This window comes from Sapajus apella, unplaced genomic scaffold, assembly GCF_009761245.1.
Source record: "Sapajus apella isolate SASKATOON/1434 unplaced genomic scaffold, GSC_monkey_1.0 scaffold37, whole genome shotgun sequence".
Classification (NCBI taxonomy): Eukaryota; Metazoa; Chordata; class Mammalia; order Primates; family Cebidae; genus Sapajus; species Sapajus apella.
Genome location: NW_022436977.1, coordinates 8,559,654 through 8,576,014, shown reverse-complemented (window position 1 = coordinate 8,576,014; position 16,361 = coordinate 8,559,654). Strand labels below are relative to the sequence as shown.

The window sequence follows — 16,361 nt, the reverse complement described above, 5'->3', positions numbered from 1 at the left end:
GGAACCATATGCTCCTGTTGGTAAGCAAAGGAGGGACGTGACTAAGAACAGGGCTTGTTTACCAAGATAAGGAAGAGTGGATATTTTGGGGAGTCTAGGCTACCCCAGGATCAGTCATAAGGTTCAGGTATAGTCAAGGCAAAGCCATGGAAACCCACCTGACAGCTGTTGTACCATCCGCCCTCCATATCTGGGGTTTCCAAATTTGAGGATTCAACCAATTGAAATAAAAAATGTAGTTAGGCTTACCAGGATTGCATCTGTACTGAAAATGTGGAGATTTCTTTGGGTGATTATTCCGTAAGTACACCTTAACAATTATTTACATAGCATTTACATTGTATTAGGTTTTATAACTAATCTAGAAATGATTCAAAAGTATATGAACATCTTAAAAAATCCAGAGTCCGGGAACCAATCCTACGGATACAAAGAGACGACTGTAATAAGTACAGTAATGACATATGGTGGGTGAATCTACCTCCCTTTCCATCCCAGCCCGGAATCCAAAGGCTCCTTCTTGCCATGTTGTCCTCAGGCGTTGGCTGCTTCCTTCTATTTGTTATTCTGGAAGTGTCTTCTTTCTTCAGTGTTTCTTCTGAGTGGGCCTTACCGGTCTTGACTACACTCACTTACCTAAGAGTCAAAACACTGGCTGCCATTCAAGAAAATCTCACTTCCAGCCCAGAATCGAAGAACTGAGGTTTAGTTATTTTGTCTTCTTTCTACTCTGGGGCTTCTTTGAGGCCAAGTTCAGAACTGGCGCACAAGATAGTGCCTGTGTGACAGAGCCGCCCTGGGCTGTCTCTGTGAGATGAAGAGTCTGGGTTGATCGATTCCCAAGAACTCGTCCGACGTGCAATTCGGTGGCTCCGAATGGGATTCGGGTGGGAGGAGGTGACTGGAGATGTGGGGTCTGTGTGAGTGGGGTATCTGAGAACCTGAAGCTCACACTGCTTTGTCTGGTTTGAGGGAGGTTTTTTGCCCTTTCTCCAGCATTCGGCTCAGCAGCGCATCTGACCGACCGCGCCTGCTCCCAGAGGGGCCGAGGCTGGTTCTCCCGTCCCCACGCGCGCAGTGTCTGCGCCGAGTGCAGCCCTCCTGGGCCGGAGCCTCGGGGACCAGCTGAGGGTGGCGTCCAGCGTGACCTGCTCTGGAACCGCAGGCTTCAATGCTCTGCGGCCTCGGGTTCCGGGAGGCTCGGGAGGCTTGGGCGGCGGATCCAGATGCTCCCACAGCTGTGTCTTCGTCGCTTCGCTTCGGGGTCCAAGACCCAACAAGACCAACGCGAGGAGGCGCCCACGGTGCCCGCCGCCCCGCTCCCAGGGGAGCCGGACGAGGGTTCCTCGGCGAGCGGTCGGGGCCTCCTTCCCAAGGTGCCTGCGAGCGCCTCCAGCCCCTCCCCGCCTGCCCCAACTTCGTCCCGCCTCATCCAACAGCGGGCTTTGTCCACCCGCCGCGGTGCAGCTCCTCCCCCGTCTCCGCCGGCTCCTCCCCACCCCCTCTGCTGGCCCCACTTCCTAGGCGGCGGAGCGGGCCGGGGAGGGAAGGGTTAACCCGGGGCTCTTCCCGGCGCGGAGGGATCCGGAGGCGAGCCGAGCGCGGTGCTGAGGCCGCCTCAGCGAAAAAAATGTCCGCCTGAGGAGACCCACAAGTTCTATTCGGGGGGACTGACTGCCCGCCCCGGGAGGAAGGGGCGTCCAGGCCCGAAACCCGCCTCCCCCGCTCAGACCCAAGAGCTCGTGTGGGGCAAAGTGAACCGAGCCGCTGGGCGGTACAAGGGGAAACCCGAGCCCGCTCTCCTGGCCAAAGTGAACTTTAATCGGGGTGGTTGGATGCGGAGACGGGGCGGCAGGTAATTGCGGGCTAGTGACCGGGAGGGGGGCGGCGCGGCAGGTCTGGGGGCTGCGGGGCGCCGCGGCGTCCCTGCCGGAGCGGGGGTACCCCTAGCCCGTGCCTCAACTCTGCGCTGCTTTGTACAGTGCCAGACCCGGGGTCCCCTCCAAGTTGGGGAGCGGAGTGGGGGCGGAGGCGCGAGTCGCGGGCGCTCAGGCCCGCTGGCGGCGCGCTCGGCCTGTGCGCCCGGTTCGGCGCTCGACTCGGGCCGGCGCCCAGGCTCTGGGGCGCGCGGGAGATCGGGCGGCTTCGGCCGCGGAGCCAGGCTCATTGTTCGTAGGTCCCGGGCAAGGCAGCAAAAGTGGGAGGCGGCCGAGCCTTGGTAGGAGGACGCCGGACGAGAGCGAGACTAGTTGTCGGCGTTTCTGTTTTCTTTTTAAAAACGTCTCTTGGATGCGCTGGGGGTGCTTTCCGACCCCCTGGGCCCGCCGGGGACATCCGGGCGGCGGCGGCCGCAGACGCGGGCCTGCGAGCGGCTCGTTCCCTGCAACTTGTCAGTTCTATTGTTGCCGAGCGAGTGAGTCACTTCACATCTCCGCTCGCCGCCGCTCCGCTCGCTGGACGCCGTATTGCCCCTCACCCCGCTCCTCGAGACCCCAGCCGCGGCCGGGCCCCGCGCGCCGAGCACTGGGCGGCGGCGCGGAGCAGGGGGCGCCGGGGAGGGGGCAGAGAGGGGTTCGGAAACTTGCGGGAGAGGCGGCGAGTTGCGGGAGCCGCAGCGTAGCTCTTGGGCCGCGCCAAGCAACGCGTGGATTCGGGGACCCGGCGCGGGCGCTGAGCTCTCCCGCCCCCTGCTTGCACCGCGGTGGGAGCGAGTCTAGGTCTTGGAAGTCATACCGGCGCCCCCAGCGCTCTGCCTCTTCACCAATACCTCTTTCTGTCCCTTCACACACTTGGGGCCTCGGTGGTCTATCGTTGAGCCCGTTTCCTCTGCCCTAGGACTTGCTAGAAGTGGCCGAAGATGAATCCCCAGCAACAACGCATGGCCGCTATAGGGACCGACAAGGAGCTGAGCGACCTGCTGGACTTCAGTGCGGTATGAGCGCTTTTCACGGCATCTTGGGGTTCTGCAGAGGTTTTTTTTTTTTTTTTTTTTTTTTTTTAAAAAAAAAAAAAGGGTGGGGAGAAGCAACGTGGAGACTAGGCTGCGTGAACTCCATCTGCTTTCTGCTTGAGCAGTAGTTCTCAGGGCCGGAGTCCAGCTCCCCCAAGTTGGACACCTGAACTTTGATGTAATGTCTAGACTTGCAGATTTAAAACTTTAATGCCAGAGGGGTCATTTGATTTAACCAGTGAAACGGAGAACAATGTAATTGTGAGTTTTGGTTGAGTCAACCTCCGACCCGGATGATTATTAGGGATCTTGTACTTTATATGAAAAAGTATTGTTGTTTTCTTCAACACTCCTCACCATTTTCCTCTCTAATATCAGATGTAGTTTATGGTACCTGAAAGATGTCAGCTACAAGAAAGGCAGTCCAGATCTAGAATTTCCAGCCTTCTGAGCAGAGTACTTTTATTTATCTGTGTGTATGTATACATATTATGTTCTTAACATAGGAAATAACTTAAAAAAATCAACTGAAACAGAAGGGCCCACTGGTTTTATTTTTAATGGGTTTAATTCCTTCATGAACTGCTGTTAGGAGGCAGCACCTATACCTGCTTTATACAACTCAGTTATAATCCTTACTGTGTGTAGTAATTTAATTGGCCATGATTCTGACTGTATGTGTATATTAAGATGTAAATGTAATGAGATTCACTTAGTTCCACAGTGTAGATCAAGGGTAATAACATATTGTTTAAATTTAATAATCTTGGAGTCTTCCATGTAAATGATAGGGTCTTCAGAACATCTGTAACCATTATTTCAAATTAATCAGGAATTAGTATCACTCAGTGTATTTGCCTCTCTGGATCTGAAAGTATCTCCAATTTTATTTTAACTTCCCTCTGAAATACAGTAACTGATTGATGGTTTTAGTGGACTTTTGTTTGCAAGTAGAAGAATTTCAGGACTAACATAACATTTGGATTATTTTGCAGATGTTTTCCCCACCTGTTAATAGTGGGAAAACTAGACCAACCACACTGGGAAGCAGTCAATTCAGTGGATCAGGTAAGATGATGTCTTAAACCAGGGACTCATATTTTCGTGGTATGACACATTTTAGTAGAAAGATAGAAAGCATGACATTTAAATATTATTGAATATATGTATATAAAAGGTGGAATTGAGTCAAGCGATAATTAGTAAGATTTTTTAATTTTAAAAGATGACAGTTCCCTCAGAAATCTGTAGGAAATCAATGGTTTCGTTGACAATTATTTAAAGTGTTCATGGGGTAAATTTTCAAAATGAACAGAAACTTAGATTTATTTTTAAGTGATACCTATTAGATTACTGAACTCTGTCCTATATCCAGATTACATTAAGATAATGTTTAGAGTAAGTTAAAGTAGATTCTACACGCTAGTGCTGTTGTCTTTAATTTACTTTTAATACGTTTATGACTGCTGTGCTCCATTATTAAACATTTATCCCATTTTTCTTAAGTATTCATTTTTTGTTTTTTTAACTTTTAAAAACTCATAATTTTTTAATATTTGAGAAGCACGATTCATTCCAGTGTACAAAAGCTGTGATTTTTAATTTAATTTAAATTACTTTGTGCTCAGAGATGAAAAAAATAACTAAAGCCATCCACCATCATCTTAAGAAAACCAACTGTCGCCGGGTGCGGTGGCTCAAGCCTGTAATCCCAGCACTTTGGGAGGTCAAGGCGGGTGGATCACGAGGTCAAGAGATCGAGACCATCCTGGTCAACATGGTGAAACCTGTCTCTACTAATAAAAAATACAAAACATTAGCTGGGCATGGTGGCGCGTGCCTGTAATCCCAGCTACTGAGGAGGTTGAGGCAGGAGAATTGCCTGAACCCAGGAGGTGGAGGTTGCGGTGAGCCGAGATCGCGCCATTGCACTCCAGCCTGGGTAACGAGTAAAACCCCGTCTCAAAAAAAAAAAAAAAAAAAACAGCAACTGTCAAATCTCTGGGCTGAAACTCAGTAATTCCTCTTTGATGGGTGCATTTTATTTCTCCTGGTAAAATGATAGTTGATTTCTTAAAATACTGCGAGAGTAAGACATCAGAAAATAAGGTTAATTTCATAACTGCCAAAATACTTTATACCACTTTACATTCTAAAAAGTTTGTATTAAAAATTGTCTACTAATTTAATTTACCAAAATTCATTTTTAATTATGAAATTACAGCTTGTGGGGAAAGTATAGCATGTCCTTAATCATCTCAAGTAAGTGAAATGAAGGCATTTTTTGGATTTTAAGTAGGTTAAAGACTTAACATTATTCTTGATCAAAAGGACATCATGAAACGAAAACCAAGTCTCAACTCTTCTCTCACCTCTTTCCTTTTACTGGTAATCATTTGAAAATTGTTACTTTTTGGGGAGGGTGGAGAAAGTTTAACAATTTTAAAGATGTAGAAGATGGCTGTATTTCTTCATAGTGTTTTGAATACATCTCATTTTTGCAATTAATAGTTCATTCTTGGGAACCTTCAAATGTACTTTGACTAATACGTGGTAGATATGCTTAGTATTTTTTTAAAATGAGTCATGATATTGCTGTTGCCTACTGTTCCACCTAAAATTGTGGTAAATACATATAACTGGACACTCATTGATACAGTAACATGAACTATAGGAACTTGCTATTTAAAGTGCATTCTGTTTTTAGGATAAAGGCAATTACATTTATTATACTTTTTCAAATTAAGAATTTATGTAGTCTATGAAATTAAAAAGTATGTATGTGAACTGAGATGTGGATTATAAGCATGGCATTGGAGCAGTTGTTGGACTTCTTTCAGTACGTTGTGTTACACAAAGAAAAAATTATTTTTCTGCATTGCCAGTGGTCACCATATTTGATTATTTAGAGTAGGAGCTTTTAGTTTTCAAAGTTAAATTTGTTATCCATTGAAAAGCTTGAACTTAAAGTCCTGTATTCAGTGGACTTAGCAATATTTATCTGTGGTTTGTTTTCAGTGCTACAAAAAGTTGTAATAAAAAAGCTGTGACTTTTAATAAGTTAGTGAATGGATATCAATTTGGGAAATAAAATGGCATGTGATTTTTTTCAATCAAGATGTACTGGTAGATAACGATTTTTCTGTGGCAATTTCTTAAAAGGAATGTCTAAAAGAAATTGGTGTAGCAACATTATTTTACTTATATAGTTTATATTTATTACCTTATAGACATTTGAATAATCTTTTGCCCTGATTTCAAAGGATACTATGTAATACACTCTAATGCCTATGCATTTGCAGCTGTTAAGGAGCTGAAGATCTGACTTTCCTTTTGAAGAGCTGCTATAGTAAAGATTAGGGTTTTTTTGTTTTTCGTTTTGTCTTTGGAGTAACATTTGTAAAAACCTCATGCCATTTAACTTAGGAAAACTAGAGTTTATAGTTGGGTATTGTAATTTCCTTTATTTTTCTTTTTTGAGGAATACTCAGTTTCACAGTGCGCTGTTTTTGAGAAACAATATATAATACTTTTAGAAACTTTTTTAGCTGAAAGAATGCAATATGTATTATATTATGTGATGTTATCTTTAATCTTACTCCTGAAGCAAAACAAATAACTCGTGATAGCTGAGTTATTTGTCAGAAGTCACTAGGGAAAAGATAAAGGTGTGTTGACTACAACTGATTTGTCTTGAGGAATCTGTTATGTTATTTCTTCGTTAAGGTGTTAAAATTTTCTTTGCCTTATTGTAGGACAGAATTTGTTCACTTGGTATGATAGGCTCTGTTAAGTGTTCCGAAAGTGACCTTGAGAGTAGCTTTTCTTTCTGTAGGAGTGAAAGGTGAGGCACTCTTAATTAGGGCGGTGTATAGAAAGAAAGGGCAGTCTATAGAAGGAAAGTTTGTTTAAAGGATTGACAAAATGGAAATGGTTCGGATGTTTAAATCCCTCTTCTCAACTTCAGGGTTTGAGTGTGTACATCTAAATTGTGATTTTTGGGTTTAGTTTTTAGTAGATTAAGTGTTTTATGAAAGCTGAAAATTTCCTTTGTTAGATTTTGAATCTAAGTAATAAGTGATGTTATCATTTTGTAAGCCATCTCTGGATACGAAGTATGTTTCTCTGTTATATTTCTATCTAGAAAGTAGTTTTAGCTATTAAGTAAAGCTATACTTTTTCTTATTGAATTCAGACTTTTGTAACAGTATAGGCTTCTTTTTGCCCAAAATTTTTGAAGATAAATGTAGGAAGTATTTTCTGGCTTTTAATTTTTTGAAAACAGTTTTTCATTCTAAAGTTACTGACCTTTTTTTTTTTTTTTTGAGGGGGGATTTTTAGATGTACATATGGGCTTTATGAAAATACTGATATATGGCTAGAAAGATGAATTCTTATTAAATTGCTTCAATTTTTTTATTAAATGAAACTATTTTTAGATAATTATAAATTCATATGCAGTTGTAATACAGAGATTCTATATACCCTTTACCCAGTTTCCTGCAATAATAGCACCTTGCAAAACTAGTACAGTATCACAACTAGGTTATTGATAGTTTCTTGTTCTGTCACCACAAGGATTGTTGGTGTTGGCCTTTTATAACTGCATCCACTTTTCAGGTAATTAAAAAAATGCTAAGATTACTAAATGTCTTCTTACCCTGTTAAACTTGGAGTAAGCTTTTCAAATTGTCATCGCATTACTTGAACATATCAAGAAAAAATTAAGAGAGGGAAAACCAAAATTGTACCAGTGTGGGTTTTTACTGAACTGTAATATAAATAGGAATGGTGATTTTAGAGAAGAAACCAGGTTTGACCTTTCACTTAAGGTATTTTAAGGTTATGGGTAGGGTGTGGTTCGTATTATGTACCTATTAGTGTTGAAATTTATAATAACTATAATTTGTAGTAATACACACTTGTTAATATTGAGCCATGTTAGACATTTGCTTCAGGTAAGCTGTAGTGATTAATGAGAGTTATCACAGAGTCAGCAGGTGTGTGGGGAAAAATATATTTTATGACAGCTATGGTCTGCTATTAAGTGGCTCATTTAAGGTAAAAGGTAGCAAAAAATTCTTTTAGAGAAAACCTGTATATGAAAACTCAAACTTGGAGAATAGAAAAATTAGAGACAAGATTATGACCGTGAGTATTGTATACTTTTCAGGACAATTCCTGAACAATTGAAAAACAAGGTCGGGCACGGTGGCTCATGCCTGTAATGCCAGCACTTTGGGAGGCTAAGGTGGGTAGATCACATGAGGTCAGGAGTTTGAGACCAGCCTGGCCAACCTGGTGAAACCCTATCTCAACTAATATTACAAAAATGAGCCGAGTGTGATGGTGGGCATGGTAATCCCACCTACTTGGGAGGCTGAGGTGGGAGAATTGCTTGAACCTGGGAGGCGGAGGTTGCAGTGAGCCGAGGTGGCGCCACTGCACTCCAGTCTTAGCAACAGAGAGAGACTGTCTCCAAAAAAGAAAAACAAATTGGTATTTTTTTAAGTAGTCATTGCTTATAATGGATTTGAAAAACAACTTGATTAGATCACAACATTGTAGAGGTTTGTTTAATATTTGTAGTGAGGCATACCTACAGTTACTATTTTTGTCTGTTTTCTTTAGACATTTAAACCCAAATTCAAGTTTCTGTCTTCAAGATGTCCTTTGCGTTTTTAAACAAACCTTTTGAAATGGGAAGGTAAAGATGAAGGTATCCAGGCTTGACTGTAAACAGCTTTCAAATTTTAGTCTTAATTGGGTCATAAATAACACCCTCTTCTTAAAGCCATATAGTTTTTTCTGCTCTTAAACAATTGGTTTCCTGGAATGTCATTGCCTACCTGGTATTGTCAAAGGCTTTGGTAATCTCACGGAAAGAAAGGCAAAGTGACACTATTAGAAAGGCTCTCCTGCAAAAGAAAAAAAAAATACTATTTCTGGACAATGTGTGGAATGCCTTTGTGAAAGATCATTTAATACGACTGCTTTTGGGTATCACTTGAAATTATATTTTTGGATGGGAATGTTGAAATTGCAAATCTAAGTGTTGTTTGTGTTTAGGAAACAATGAGAAGAGAAACATTTAGATATATTGGTTCAAAAGACTAATTAATGACAGCCTGCTTTGTTAAATAGTTGTGCCATAAGTATCTAATTTTTATTAGTTAACTATTTAGTGTCTACGTATGCAGTGTTCTAATAGTTTTTGGGAAGATGGGAAATGGAGAAGGTTGTTGTTCAGAAAAAGTGGGGACATTTCGCTGGGCATGGTGGCTCACGCACAGCACTTTGAGAGGCTGATGTGGGCATATCAGTTGAGGCCAGGAGTTGGAGACCAGCCTGGCCAGGGTAACGAAACCCTGTCTCCAGTAAAAATACAAAAAATTAGCCAGGTGTTGTGGTGCATGCCTGTAGTCCCAGTTACTGGGGAGGCTGAGGTAGGAGAATCGCTTGAACCCGGGAGTCAGAGGTTGCAGTGAGTCAAGATTGCGCCATGGCACTCCAGCCTGGATGATAGATGGAGTCTCTGTCTCAAAAAAAAAAAAAAAAAAAAAAGTGGAGACAATTTATTGGGAAGTAAAATAGTGAGGTAAACTTTAGAAGAGGTCAACAAACGCACATTATTGCAGTTTAAATTGAGTCCATAAGAAAAAGTCTGTGCTGAGGAGTCAGGGAACTGGTTTAAGGAAAACTGAAAAATGTAAAGAGTTGCCTTGTGAAGGAGATATGGAAAATAGGGAAGAAAAGGACTTGTCTTTCAGGTGAGGAATAGCATGAGGAGAGACCTGGAAATGTATCCAAGGGCCTGTACGGTTCATAGTAAGAGAAGCTGTTTTTTTTTTTTTTTCATCATCACTGCTTAATTCCTGGGGGAGCTCATATTTATATATTACTATCTGTAGCTAGATTGCAGGCATTCAGATCCAGAAATTACCAGTGAATAGCTGGGTGATCTTGGGTATGTTACTTAACCTCTCTGCTTCTGTTTCTTAATCTGTAAAATAGAACTAATAATAGTAGTTATCCTTATGAGGTTGTTAGGAATGTTCAATGAGTTAATATATATCAAGTTCCAAGAATAGTGCCTGGCATGTAGTTAGCTGTGGTGGAGTAAATTGTTAACGGTAAGAAACTAAAATAAGGAAGGCATTTATTTACTTTGGAAGCCTTTATGCTAATCTAGGGATGAGCTGGTGAAGGATTGGATATGGTGTTAGTGTAGGGAATAGGAAGGAAAAATACCAGAAGTAAAGGATTGAGAGAATTTGAAGTATTGGCTTTCTGTAGGTAAGAGAAATGACTCAAGATTGCAGTTTTGACATAATTGGAGGATAGTATTGCGGGAAGTAATAAAGATGCTGAATTGCTTTGTGCATTTTATATTTCACATGACCTGGGACTTTTCTGGCTAATTTGTAGATTTATGAGTGAAGAATGCTGGGTAATGATATTGGTTTAAAGGAACTGTCTCTGCATGTAAAGTTAATACATAGTCATTATTGAAAAGAAAATTGGAGACCACAAAAAGCAAAAGGGGAGAAATTACCTCTATTTCACTATCCAGAGAAAATTGTGTGATTTATTTCCCTTTTGTCTTTTTTTTCTTAAAGTTCTGTTTGCAAGGTTGAGGGCTTGTTAGTTCCATTTATGTCCTATTTTTTTGTTTCACTTAATCTTCTACCATTAACATATTCTCATGTTATTAACTTGGTTTAAAATAGTTGCATGCTCTTAAATGGAATGAATATAGCATAACTTAACAAATCCATTCTCTTATTACTTGACATTTAGGGATTTTTGTTAATTTGCTTTTTGATATGATAAATAATGTAGTACTGACCACCTTTTTGTGTATGCATATGTTTTTGCTCACATTTTGATTTCTTTTGGTTAGGAGATGCAAATTTGTTTTTTGTGCCTCCAAGTTATAACTAAAGCTAATGAATTCTCTTAGGGAAATGAACACAGAGGGAGATAAATTATCAGGCCAGGGATTGATGTTAATGTTGGAGTTACATGTATAAAGTTAGTGACTTTGGTTGATTATTTAATGTAACAATACAAAACTTTATTAGTATGTGAACAGATTGCATTTTGATATTTGGAGCGTATTTGTGCTTATATACAAATGTGTTGTGTGGTGACTGGTGGGAACTTCTGTCATTTTTTGACCTGTGCTTATTGAAATGGAGTGGAATCTAATTGGAGCCTTGTCAGTGAGAGAGCCCTTGAATTCCTGCCTTTTGTGAGAGAGGCGGTATAGTATAGTGGAAAGAATTGGGCTCAGGAGCCAGACAACTGGATTGGAATCGATGACTTGCAATTTATTAGCTAGATGGCTCTAGGCAAGACATTTAAATAATCAGAGCTATACTTTTTTCATTTGTGAAAAGTGGGTAGTAATCCCTGCTTGCAGAATCCTTAAGATTAAATAAGGTTTTGTATATATTTCCTCCTACAAAGCTGCTTCAAAAATGGTAGCTGCCGTTATTGTGGTACTAATTAGTATTCTAGGTAATACTAATGATTATGTTAGTAATCATTATATAGCCAGTATTATAGCTAGTGTTTATTGAATTCTTGTTATATTCTAGGCATTGTGATAAGCAATTTATGGTCATTATTATTTGGAAACTCCACTGTATATGTTCTTTTTACTTTGAATAAAATGAAGTGTTTTGTCTGTGGTGATGGAAGTAAGGAAATAGCCCTACAAGAGCAATGAATCAAAGTTTCTTAGAGTGGCATAAAATTGTGTATATTAAGTCTGAGAAGTAATCAAGCATACAAATAGTTTTGAAAGGTCATGAAGTACCTAAGAACCTTAACTTTATATTTTTAGTTGATTTCTTCTTAATGTTGTTATTTTGTGGACTATACTTTGTAGAGTACAGAATAGTGAACAGAACATGTACACATTCTGAAAATCCTTTTCTGTGCTAAGGCATCACCGCCACTTAAATGTAGTATTTTGTGCATATTTTTTCTCCAGCTACTTGAAATTATTGCTGGAGTGAGGAATAGTCTAAATAGTTAAGTAAAATAAAAATTACCTGACTTGAAAGGATAGAACGCCTGGGAACAGGTTAGAGAGAATATTAAGAGTCTCTAGGGTAGAGCAGCTTCACTTTTTTTGTTAACGGCAAAGAAGAAGTAACATAAACTCTCTTGGTAGCCTGAAGCAACATGTTGCAAGTGAGCGGAAGAAATCTTATTTTAAAAACTCATGTACATTTTATTTTCTATTTGCTACCACAAACATATTTGTTGTAATTTGAATATGTTTTCATTAATCATTGAGTAAAACTGAAATTCTAAAGTTGTATCATTTTTGGCTTATGGCACTACCTTCCTTCTGTTTTGCTTTACATCTTTGGAGGGAAAGAGTCAGAGTGGAATGGAATGCTAGCCTATCCTTAATGAGAAGCCCAACTCTACAGCATATTCTTTAGCTGTATTTTTTCATGCACCTTTTCCTGCTCCTATAGAAGCCTGTGAAAAGGGATCATTACATCCGGGGGAAAAATGGTTTTGGTAGAAAGTAAACTGTTATTTTCATAAACTGAAGCACAGATAGTTTTGTTAATAATGTGACTTTTATTTGAACTTTTCTCTGTTTCCAGCCAGATCATGTTGTAATTTTTAAAGATACCCTTGACTTGGAAAGAAAATGTAGTTTTTATAGAGAGAGCTCTGGGTTTTTTTTGTTCCAGTGTGCTCTCGTGTGTTCCATGTTAAAAATGTGCTCTCATAAAGACTATGGTGAGTCATCCAAGCTACTATAAGCTGCTTGGGGACTTAAAGATCACATTTAAAGATCACACAGAAATGTAAACGGATTAGAGATTGGTTACTAATTTTTATTGTATTGGGTAGTGACTCAGGGATGACCTTCAAAATAGTATAATAAAACAATTTGAGATGAGGTACAGGACATAAAATACTACCTTTTTTCCTTAAAAAAAAACAAAACAAAAACAAAACACTACCATAATTTACTGTATTTTGGTTATTAAAATTGGGGGAATTTGGCCCAAGATGTCATTTTGTCAGCTCTGTTTTAGGTGTTAGCGAGGTGCCTGAATTTGAACTGAGGGGGTTTCTCTAAATTTGTAGTAACCTATGGAAGATCATTCTAGTTGCTTAATGGAGGTCTTTCTGGAGGCAGCCTCCCTCAAAAGTTGTCAGTTTATTTGCTTCTGGTAGTTTTGCCCATGAGCTATTATCAGGCTTTAAAAATGAGCAAGATCGGCTTATAATTACTCTTTTATCACTTCCTTGGTGGCTGATATAGTGAATACAGGCTGGATTTAATATAATCATGGCTACTCCAATCATGGAACAAATGTGCTGCTGCCGTCAGCAAGAGTTGTGAATCTTGGTTGGGCGTGGCAGGTATCCCGGCTGGGAGGGAATTACAGTCATCCAACTTTTTGGTCCTGGAGGCATATGTTGTTGTTTTGAGGTGATTGGGGATAAATAAGAGGTTTGTTTGTGCCTTTGGAGAGGAAAAAATTGCAAAAGGCTAGGCCCACTTTGAACAGAAGCATGGTTTGGCCACAGGTCAGTTCAGAGAATCTGAGCTTATATGGCCTCTGGTACCAAGGGTAAGAATCTTTGAGTTCTCCTGCAGCATCCTTTTTAGGTTTTTTCTATTTGGAAAGCCAACTATATCTAGCAAACTTTGTCATGTGGTCCAGAGACCTATTTACTTATCTGCTTGGTACTGACATACTCAGATTTTAGAAAATGTTGTTTAGTGTTGGTCCCAGTTTGGAATAAAGTTAAAGGGAAAAGTATTTCATATTGAATCTTTTGATAAGAACATATAACTTGAAATGATTGTAACTTTCCAATTGGGTAGGTAATTAGAGCCATTTGAAGACTGTCCTAAATATCCTTAATGTCTTTTATCTAAGCATCAGCTAGCTTTTTTCATTCTAGGTGATAGCATATTTTATTATTTATCAAGATCCCCTTTTCCCTTTAGAGATCCACCATCCCTTTTCTGCAATTTTGAAATCCGGAAAGATCTGAACCAAAATTAATTTCAGCATAAAATGTTTGGTGGCAAAATCTTACCTGAAGGAAGGCCATTGACATTCTCTATTTTCCTAGTTCTTGTGTTGTTGCCAGGAGCTGATTTGTAGCATATAATATGTATACCTGTATACTATGTTTCCTTTCTAAAATCTGAAAAACTGAGTTCTAAAACCCACTTGGCCCCTTGGATTTTAGAAAAGGCACTGTGGAGATCTGTCTCTCTCTCCTCCTCCTCTCCCTTCTTCCTTCACCTCTGACCCCAGGGATTATTTTCAACTCACAGTAAGAACTTTTTGTTCTCAGAAGTCTAAACTAGAGACTTCATTATTTTAAATACAGAAAAAAAAATGCAGTCAATTTGTTTATGTAAAGCAAATTCTTCTGGGAGTATAGATTTTCAGGCTGAGTTTTATCTTTGAGTTTTATCTTTGATTTAGGGAATCAGGATCTGTTTTGAGGAGAGAGAACCTTTCTCATCTTTTGGGACAAGGAGTGTGCTGATCAGTTAAAGCATGCAGGGAAATTTTCAGGGTACTATCAGGAGAGTAGAATTCTTTTCATTTGGGTTCCATTTTATATACATAAGAAGCATTATATAGTCTCTGCCACAAGGAAGCCTCAGCCCTGATCATACTCTTTTTGACTTTTGACTGAGAGCAAACAGTTAAGAAAATTCTGATAGTTATCTTCAAGAAGAAAAAGTAGAGCTAAGATACTTAGCTCTAGGGAACAGACAAATTAGTCTTTGGTAAACTTTATTCTTTTATATTGTGAAGTTTTCACAGATTAGTAGCATGATGTTTATTCCTGAAATATACTCATTATTGGCATCTGAATTAAAAGTTAAGATTCTGCTGAGTGTGAAATTTTCCTTAGGAGCTTTTTACTGGCGTAGACCTACTACTGTTTAATATAAACTATGAAAGTAGTAATGAAGTATGTAATAAACTAGTTTGCTGTAGTCTGTTTTGAGAGGTAGACCACTAGGCCATTGACTTTTCTGGTGGTTTTGCAAGCCTGTTCCTTGTACCATTGTTAGTGTTATTGTCCTAAGAACCATGGGTACAATGTTGAATAATTAAATCAACTTAAAGTTTGTAGGGGTTTGAGATACTGTACTGCAGGAATACAAAACATGCCATAGTGCCAGGGTCTCTCTTGCCTTCATATTTGTGTAATCCCTCTTCACAAGCTTAAGAACAGTACCTGTAGTGATCAGACTGTTTGCATTGAGTTTGACTCCGGAGACTTGCCGAGTAAGTTATACTAGCAGTAGGACTTTGTCCATTGAATGACTGGGGGAAGGGGAGGAGTCTTACTGTTTTAAAACAAAATCAGTGATGTTAAGAGTGCTTCATAAATATTTACTCGTATGCTGTTTACTTCATAATTCTTGTAGGAAGTTGGTAACTGTTCTTTTTAAAGAGGAAATAGAGAAATCAACAGTAAAATACATTTGCCTGTGGTTTCTTATTGCCCCTCAGAAGTAGCAAACTCTAATCGGTTGTAGTTGCACCTGCACTGATACCAATCTACAAGAGCATGGTTTGTCTTGAGAAGGAATTTAGTATCTCTGGAAATCTTTGAAATTTGTTGTAATAAGAAGTCGTATCTGAAGCCAAGGTGACAAAAAGAAAAAAAGAAGTCTTAAGTGGGGTATTGTTGATATTCCCCAAAAGTGCTTCAAGATTTATTTATGTAAATTTTTTTTTTTTTTTTTTTTTTGAGACAGAGTCTTGCTCTGTTGCCCAGGCTGGAGTACAGTGGTGTAATCTTGGCTCATTGCAACCTTTGCCTCCCGGGTTCAAGCAGTTTTTGTGCCTCAGCTTCCCAAGTAGCTGGGATTACAGGCACCTGCCACCACACCTATTTTTGTATTTTTTGGTAGAAGTGGGGTTTCACTCTGTTGGCTAGGCTTGTCTTGAATTCCTGGCCTCAGATGATTTGCCCACTTTGGCTTCCAAAGTGCTGGGATTACAGGTGTGAGCCACTGTGTCAGGCGGATTTGTTTTTATTAAGGAGAAAACAGTATAATTAAAAGTCTCCATAAAATAGTTAATTAAGGACTTTAGTATTTCAAGACATTAACTATAAACAGCTACCACCTAAGACATATTTATAAGTGTAATTATTTTTTTGTGTGATCTTACTGTTAAGCTGTCTTCAGACTTTGTGAATTGAAAAGAAGATGAAATTTGATAATTGTAAGTTATTGGATTATTCACAGCTGTCGTTTAGTTGAGGTCATAGAAAAGAATGGTTGCCTCACAGTATGAAAAATTTTTATTTTTTTATTTCCCTTTTTCAAAGATTAAGTGTTTACTTAGTTACAGAACAGTTAAAGTGGATGGAAAATATT

General features: G+C 39.7%; 1 protein-coding gene across 6 annotated transcripts in view; it reads left to right on the top strand.

Moving 5' to 3' along the window:
- The first annotated feature begins 385 nt into the window (after nucleotides 1-385).
- Nucleotides 386-16,361, top strand: part of TCF12 (transcription factor 12) — a 370,182-nt gene continuing 354,206 nt past the window's right edge. For 4 of the 6 annotated variants that reach the window (XM_032297781.1, XM_032297780.1, XM_032297779.1 and 1 more), the window contains exons 1-3: nucleotides 386-1,855; nucleotides 2,836-2,932; nucleotides 3,946-4,018. In XM_032297781.1, coding sequence (XP_032153672.1) covers nucleotides 2,858-2,932; nucleotides 3,946-4,018 — 148 coding nt within the window. In that variant the 5' untranslated portion in view covers nucleotides 386-1,855; nucleotides 2,836-2,857. The remainder of the gene's footprint in view (nucleotides 1,856-2,835; nucleotides 2,933-3,945; nucleotides 4,019-16,361) is intronic. The other 2 variants (XM_032297787.1, XM_032297784.1) reach the window with 2 other exon arrangements.